Source organism: Diospyros lotus, chromosome 3 (genome assembly GCF_014633365.1).
Source record: "Diospyros lotus cultivar Yz01 chromosome 3, ASM1463336v1, whole genome shotgun sequence".
Lineage (NCBI taxonomy): Eukaryota > Viridiplantae > Streptophyta > Magnoliopsida > Ericales > Ebenaceae > Diospyros > Diospyros lotus.
In genome coordinates, this window is record NC_068340.1 from 5,646,544 (window position 1) to 5,655,012 (window position 8,469).

At 35.5% G+C, this 8,469-nt stretch overlaps 2 protein-coding genes across 2 annotated transcripts in view; one reads left to right on the forward strand and one right to left on the reverse strand.

The window, feature by feature from the left end:
* The window catches only part of LOC127797583 (CRS2-associated factor 2, chloroplastic), a gene marked incomplete in the record, with an annotated part of 4,458 nt that extends 1,205 nt beyond the window's left edge, over positions 1–3,253 (forward strand). The window contains 4 exon segments of the mRNA XM_052330612.1: positions 666–793; positions 1,156–1,300; positions 2,534–2,596; positions 2,599–3,253. Of these exon segments, the coding sequence (XP_052186572.1) occupies positions 666–793; positions 1,156–1,300; positions 2,534–2,596; positions 2,599–2,966 (704 nt within the window).
* A 170-nt stretch (positions 3,254–3,423) lies between these two features.
* On the reverse strand, positions 3,424–7,565 carry LOC127797584 (uncharacterized). Its single transcript, XM_052330615.1, is given in 7 exon segments — positions 3,424–3,952; positions 4,337–4,445; positions 4,448–4,467; positions 4,558–4,706; positions 4,913–4,999; positions 5,641–5,723; positions 7,085–7,565. Coding segments are annotated over 7 exon segments (783 nt in total). The 5' UTR covers positions 7,230–7,565; the 3' UTR covers positions 3,424–3,762.
* Positions 7,566–8,469: the final 904 nt, after the last annotated feature.

Consider the following 8,469-nt stretch of genomic DNA (forward strand, 5'->3'; position numbering starts at 1 on the left):
CATGCATAAACTTTCTTAATGCAGTTACCTTTTCACTTTTTATTAAGGTTATGTTTCTACATATTGTATAAGGCAAAATAACTTATTTGGCCTCTGTACCAAATGCTATGGTTCAAACAGACAACCAAACCTTTTGAGATAACTCAAAAGCATGGCATTTGTTACTTCAGTAAGTGTTTTGGACAAATATTTGTTTGCTTTTATGGAACACAGTTTTGATTGCTAATTTTTTGTTATTCAGAAATTTGACGTTATATTTCAGTGTTATTTAGTAATACATATTCCACTTAGCTTGCCTTTACATGACTCTAAATTATAGCTTGTCTTTCTCTTTCACAATTATATGGGTTTTGAACTTAAGTTACTCTTTATTTGAGAAGATTTGAATTGTTAGGCATTTTTTTTATTAGAGAGTTTCAGTAGTTTCCAGACAACCCTGAGGTTGGTTCTGTGACCTATTGCATCAACTACTATTTCCTTTTTTCATTGTAATGACTTTTTCCATGCATGAATATGCTTGGAATGTGTCTCACTAAGAAGTTAATATTGTATAATATATCTCTAGGTTTTCCAAGAGTGTATTTTTATGCATTACTGGGACTTCAAAAACTTAATTTGTATATCTAATTTGTTAATATTCATTTTTTCCTCCATTTCTGCTGCAGCTAAAAATGGAGTATACACTTCCTTGGTGAAAGATGTGAGGAATGCTTTTGAAGGAAGCATATTGGTTAAGATTGACTGCAAGGGGTTGCATGCAAGTGACTATAAGAAGATAGGTGCTAAGCTGAAGGTTTGTACCATATTTTTCTTCTGATTATCATTACAATCTGATTTCAGATTTAATTATTTCATTTCTCTAGTGAATTCATCTTAACAACTGAGTATAAGGCATCACACTAGTATAGATCAAACAAATAACACTCTTAGAATGACCATTGTTGATAATATTTAAAACCTTTAAATTACAAAGCTTTATAGTCTTGGGTATAATAGGAAAATGAAAAAGAGACTTTGAGAAGCATGCAATATTGTACATGCACGTATAACACAGTACTTCTAGTTTGCATTGCTGTCAGCAGATACTTTCCATCATACTCTGTCAGACAAAGTTCTGTCACTTGTTTGCTCACTTTCTTCGTTATCTTGCCACAGGAGTTGGTTCCTTGTGTGCTATTATCTTTTGACAATGAACAGATACTGATGTGGAGGGGACAAGGTTGGAAATCAAAGTACCCAGAAGCTACTTCAGCTTCAAATCTTGCTGATAGTGACTGCACAGAGAGGCACATGGAATCAGGTGAGACTAGACATACTGGATTCAGTTCACTAGTTCATTTTTATTTTCATTACTACTATTTTGGGGGCTCAACAGTAATAAATTGAATTTGATAGCATTTATAGTGAAAATCTCTAAAATCCATAATAGTAAATTTTCTATCGCCCTTTAATTTCCTGTGAAACTTTGATCTTTCTTACTCCTCTTGGATGGTTCTGGTACATGGGTTCTTGTTAACAAATTGATCTGAGTCTACCTAGTAGATTGAGTTGATTTAACAAAAACAAAAAATAAACTTCAAAAAAGAGGGAGAAAGAAATTATTGTAAAAGAGGAGTCTATGAGTTTGACATTGTTGGCCATGTGTTACTCTATGCAGGGCCTGCAATAAGCTGTACTATATGATAAGATGTGCTCTACATTTAACTATACCTCCAGGGTGTGAGCTTTTAAAACCAGTCTTGGGTCATCAAGTTAAAAAAAAAAAAAAAAAAAAATCTAATGGTGAACTGAAATTCATTGGCCTCTGTACCAAATTCAAGTAAGATGTGCTCCATTGACCTAGGCTAAAATTGTTCAGAAATAAACTTCCTATGGCCATCTGAATTAATGGGGCAATTTGCTTGGAGAAACTAGTTTATTTCCAGTTACTACATATAATTTGTTTGGGCTTATTGCTAACTGTCGAGGATTCCTGTAAATGCTGGTACCTAGTCCTGGTAGGGATTTTGCTAAAAGAAAATCATATCAGGTGTCTCCACGGAAGCAGGTTGTTGGACAGTACATTGCAAAGAACAGTATTTTTCACTCACTCATTTTCTTCTTATTAACTAGGACCTTTAAAGAGGTCATTTTCTTTGCAAAGAATCTCTTGTTTTCATTCTTCCACAGTACAGCATAATGAGCTTACAAGTTAATGTAATTAAATCTCTAATACACCAAATAGGACTCTGTATTGAGAATAATTGCTAGATGTGCAAAAATTGGTAAGAGAGAATGCATGAGCAATAGGCTATTTATTGATAATCCAATGGTAGGTATTTCCGTTGAGATTGCTTCCAAATGCTCCAATATCTTAAAACGGCATCCAATTTTTCTTGATCATAACTAGATTTCTAGTCATTCAGTTTCTCTTATTCTTCTCTCAGAAACCTTAAACTACTTGCTGATACTATTATGAGTTGAGGACTCATCCTGTCAATGTTCTAGCTCTGATTCACTAATTGTTTGTAATTTCTCTTCCTTTTGACTTCAGGAAGTCAGAATGCTGATTATCCTACATCAGATCCTAAAGCTGTATTCTCAAGCCCTAAAATGTTGTCCTGTGGAGGCGAGCAATCGATGCAAGCAAGGCATTATTGTTGGACGAGATTGATCTTGGCCCTGATGCTCTTTTGGAGAAAGTGGAAGAATTTGAGGCCTTATCACAGGTGACAGAGCACTCGTATCCAGCAATAGTATTGTCGGGTGGTGAAGATGGTACTGGTAGATCAGGGGCAGATCCTGAAGGTCTTCACAAGGAGAACCAGAGCGAGAATGCGATTTATGGCCAAGATGATGGTGATGGTGAGGACGATGGTGACGAATACTATCTGAGTGACGCATTTGAAGGAGCAGAATCATCAGTACCTCTAGGGTCATTGCCAGTGGATTATATAGCAAAGTGGCTAGTGAGCAATGAAAGTTGAATAAAGATACTCAGAGGCCTTCCAGCTGAGCTGCATTCATAACATTCGCATTTGACTGTGGCATGTGATGGAGGCGAGCTTGAAAGGTTGGTGGATCTTTGGCCGAAAAAATTGAACCCTTCTAACTGTAGAAATTACTTGGAAGGTTGTTTGCAAATGCGGCTCTCAGAGGATGGAGCAAGACTGGAAATGCCTCACTCAGCAGTGCTCCAATCTTCAGAACTGGTGCAAGTGTAATAATAAATTCTCTTTAATAGATCTTTGTAAAATCAACTTTTCCTTATCCATTTAACGAGGCAATGCAACTCCAATTACAGGTGCCAGTTCAGGTTAATACATGGGAATTCACTTCACTGCGTTAGCATGAAGAAACACTCGACTTTGTTTTAAGAGACATGATGGGCTATTGAAAACGGACAGAAGCAGCCAGAAAAGAGAAACAAAATCAGACTAACGGTGACGCTAAGAAAAATTCAGATGCATCAAAGAATGTAGAATATGCGACGGTTCCTGGCAATTTGCAGCCATTCATCCCAAAGTCTCAAACACTATGTGCTTGCATATTACTACAGGATACCAATGACATTGTATCCATAAGTGGTTCAAGTACACCCAGACAACCAGAACCACAACCTCCATGATATGACTTGAATGCCTTAACTGTAGCTTCAGATCTTTTTCCCTTCCACTCTTGCAATTTATTTGGCCATTACTTCTTGAAATACTCCAGCATTAAGCCAGGAAGACCAATTAATCTTGAGATACAATTCAGTTGGGAATAAGTAAAATTATCCTGTTAACCCTTCACATGCTCCCTGATGAACTGCTCCAGCTGAGTTATTTCACCAGTCAAGCCAGAGGATTCTGCAACAGTCACTCTGTTCAGGCACTGAGAGAATGAGAAGGCTTTGCCAGGGACACCAAGAGAGTATTCATTAGCAACATCAGCTGCTGATACAGCAGTTCTTGAGGCCCGGAGATTGTCGCTGCAAAGTGACAGAACACAAATAGATCGAAGTACACACTATAGTGTTCAAGCAGAAACTTCACTTTAAGCTATAAATGTTTATAAATAAGCAGCAAGGAAAAAATCACAAAGGCAACGTAAAACACCCAATTGAAAGCTCTCTCTATGACAGTGATATCAGTCATGAAAATCTAAGTCATTTTTCTGAATGACGCATAGGTAATATGATAGATTCTCTTCCTCAGGCTCATGTCTCTTCTACCTATCACCGATAACTAGGAGGGCGGTAATTTTGACAACCTAAGCAGCTATATTGTCTCACCCAAGATGAGGTAATTAGGAAACAGAAGCAGCAGTAATCAAATAATCAAAAATCAACAGATAATTGAGATTCAGCCCTTACATTTCTTTCTCCAGTTGTTTCCGTATGAACTCCTTGGTGTGTGCGGTCACTTTATCCACCTTGTTGCAGAGGATAAGTATGGGAATTTTCTTCTTTACAACAACTGCCCGGTCAAAATATCATAGAGGTACCTTTTGCACATAAAATATCACAAACGAGAATCATTCAATAAGTTCATGAATGTTTGGATTCATATCTCATATACCGCATGGTGCACCTACTCTGAAGCAGCACGGCAATTTGGCAAGAATTCCAAAGCGTCCACTACAAACACTATGCCAGCTGCTTGAGGAAAGAACTCATCTAATTTGGGTCGAAGACGAGAATGCCCAGGGACATCAACAATATGAACAGGCTTTATTTTGCCCTCCTGTTAATGACACATAAAGAGGCCTGTTATGTTTAAGCAAATCTCTAGTTTGACAATCAGCATTTGGCAAAGAAGATGAGGGGGAAGCAATTGATTGCAATCAGTATATTCTCAATATACGTAAAGCAGAAAATGCAAATAAAAACATATTACTAAATAAAATGTTTTCTTGCTCTGCGTTTATTTGACATAGCAAAATATATTACCTTGCTCTTTTCAGAATGTAGCACAAAAGTACCTTCATTTGGTTCCATCGAGGTCACAGTACCCTGATGGGAAGAGCCATCTTGTAGCTGGAACATACACAGATAGATTAACATCCATAATGTGCAATCAGAAAGTTGTATGATAAAATATAAAATGATTGAGCATAGTGAGATGCCCATACTTGAAATGGATACAGATATTCATCAAACTAGATGAGAAGGAAACAAATTTAGAAATAAGTTACATATAAACTCCGATCACACTTGGATATAACAATTAGGTGGCCAGACATCTACCATTTGAGGGCATTTGAAGTCAGTGGCCATCAGGTCCAGTATCAGGCTTTAAAGCTATCTAAATAACCTTTAGAAGAATAATAAGAGGAACTGGGTGAAAATAACTTGAACCAGAACAAGGTGATTGAACATATTTCCAAGAAATAAGAGTTTCTGCATTGCTGTAACCAATAACATTTTTTTAAGTTTATATAGCTGACGTTCTTTCCTGACATCACAATCTGTCCAAATTGGGGAATCAAATAATGGCTTTATCACAAAAACATGGTTTAAGCTCGACCTGGATCTGGAGCCCCAGTACAGCAGTTCCAAGATTGGAATAATTTTTGTTTACCTTCTATTCACGTAACTAATCTCATTACTAAAAAAAAAACATTGAAGTAAATTTATCAGTACAAATATGCAATAGAAACATTACACGAATTGCTTACTTGGTAGAAAATAACAGTTTTTCCACTTCCACTTAACCCAGTCAGAACAATGGTGTTGGGCTTTGTGCTCCTGAACAAACGAGCTGCATGGTCAAGAAAGGAGAAATGATTTGTTAGTACGGTTTGTTGCTATCTTCAATTGAAACTAAATACTCAACAATGGAGAATAAAGTCCACAGTTTGATTCAAGACAATGAAATAAACAATGATAACAGACTCAACTGCGGACTTGCATGCTAACATTTATGAAAAAGTGAAATAAAGTCCACTAAGGCCCCACTTAAGTCCTTATCTTTAAAAGCAATTCTTCTTAACATTTATAAATTAAAGTTCTATCCAGCTTTCCATGAGTATAAAATGTGTTAAAACAACAAATTAATATTTGGGTAACAAAAAGATATCCAAAGTGCCTAGGAAAGATAATGGGTCAGGTGTGGACCATGTATCCCTTACCCATCAGATATACATTACCCAATCAAAATATATAAAAATTTAAAAACAATTTTAAAAAATAATTTATCCTTGGAAGTTATTTTGCATTCTCAACTATGCTTTTGTCCCACATGTTAACATATCACGTCTCAAATTACTAATATAGTTTTAAAAAATGAAATAATGAAAAAACACATTGATGGATAAAGGAATTTGGAGGTTCAAACATAATAGATAAAGTATCATAAAATCAAATTTGACAATGAGTAGATCTAAACATTAAAAAGATTTTAATTTTTATAAAAATCTTTTATCTCATAGGAAAATAAAATAAAATGTATATAGAATAAAATTATTATTTAATAATTAATATGTGTGTGAGCCGAGGTACAGTTGAAGGACTCCATGCCCATCCTCAGGGACTGAGTTTTTTCTTTTGTAAATACATTCTCTGTTTGAAAAACATTAGGCCCAAACCCCACAAGTGGGTTTGGCAGGTACCCATGGCCATCCCTAAATCCCAGCTTATGCTGACAGCAACTTAATATCTTAGATATGCATCTCATAAACGTAGAACGGATAATTCCTAACATTGTAGACATTTAGATATCCTTCTGAAAAGTTTCTGGATACATAAGCTTTCTTAACAAAAGGGTTAAATTAGGAATGTAAAAACAGGTTTTGCAAAGAGCTCCTTGTATAGTTTGACTTGTACCAAGTTTCTCTTTGCAAGTCTGTCTTGTTGACCCTTATTCCACCACAATCAAACTCAAAAGACTTGCAAAACCATGCATTTGTTTATGGATTTGGAGATCACACCATCAAAATCCTAACTTATGAACACTAGAAGTGAAGCAAGAATAGTCTACACAACAACGACAACATACATATAATTTCTCAAGATGCATCAAATACCAACTAAATTGTAAAATAGGGAACCCAAAAGAACCTATAATAGTTATCAAAACATGGAACCATCTAGAAATGTAAGGGCACCTGTCTCTTGACCCACCTAATAAGAGGAGAAAGGTAGTCAGCACCAGAGCCCCAATTGTTGCATAAAGTTGAGTTTGAGGTATCTGCTCAACCAATTTTTCAGCTTCTTGTAACCACTCCTTCAACTGATTCTTCAATTGCTCAAACCCATCCGTCTCCATGTTTACACTCTTTCAATCAACAAGAATACATAAATTTCAAATTTTTCCAATCAGATCAATAAAAAGTGTCAATATTGAATTAGCAAATAGAATGGGATTGACAACTTGTAGATTGTAGAAATGCACCTGACCAGAGATGGTGGCAAAAAATTTGCTAGAGCAATAGGAATTCACTTGGGAAGCTTGCAAATTGTATAAACAGTAGAAAGTGTTTGTCCTAGTCAAACATTCTGAGACCAGGCATTAAAATGGTCTTTACCCAACCCAAGTTTTTAATCCAGTAATGGGAAGGTTCGTAAACCAACCCAAACTGGAAAACAAAGAGTTAGAATCCAACTAGGAAAAAAAAATGTATAAGGCAATGCCAAATCAACAGAAAAATTAATTAAAATTCTGTACAAAATGATGTAATAGTTTTAAATATGATCACTGTACAATAAATAACTCATTTTAATGTTTTACATTCTTAAAACTATCATTATCACATTTTCATATAGTGATTTTTTGTAAATTTTGATAGAATAACATTTTCATACAGACAAGTCTCTACACTAATATACTTAGATTGATAACACCTATTTTATTAATTACGAGAAAATAAGAAAGGTATTTGTCAAACAAGTTACTTACCACATTTTCTATAGCATTTTTCTTGAGACTAAAAAATATCCTTCACATTGTTTTAGTCAACTACCTTCCCATTCCCATCCACATTGGTAATTTGTTTGATTCCTCATTTTCATTCCCATAGGTAGGGTTACCCATTCCTGTAACATTTGAGCCTTGTAAATATATAAATTAAATTTCCAAATAGCCATGGGAAATAACAATGTGTCAAGAGGACATCCATATAATATAAAGGGCACCTGCAGTGCACAAGACTCCCCACTTTGTGGGATTAGGGGAGGGTCATATTTATAAACATTTTCCTAAATATGTTTCTGTCATTGATTAAGGAAAAGCATAAAGTTAAGAGAGGGAAAATAGGAAAATAGAGGGGGCAAGAGGCTGCTGGACTGAATTAGAACAAATTGGAAATTGGGTTAGTGAATTCTGGAGAGAAAGGTGGTGGGGGAAATCATATGGCCAATCTGTTTAGGTGCTAAACTAACAGAGGATTAAAATTCCAGTGAAAAGAATCTGTTGAAGGCTGTGATTATTTCACTCAAGGGGAACTACCTAAAGTACAAAATTAGAGATTAAAAAAGACAGTAACAGGTTGTAACCTGCTGATAGCTCT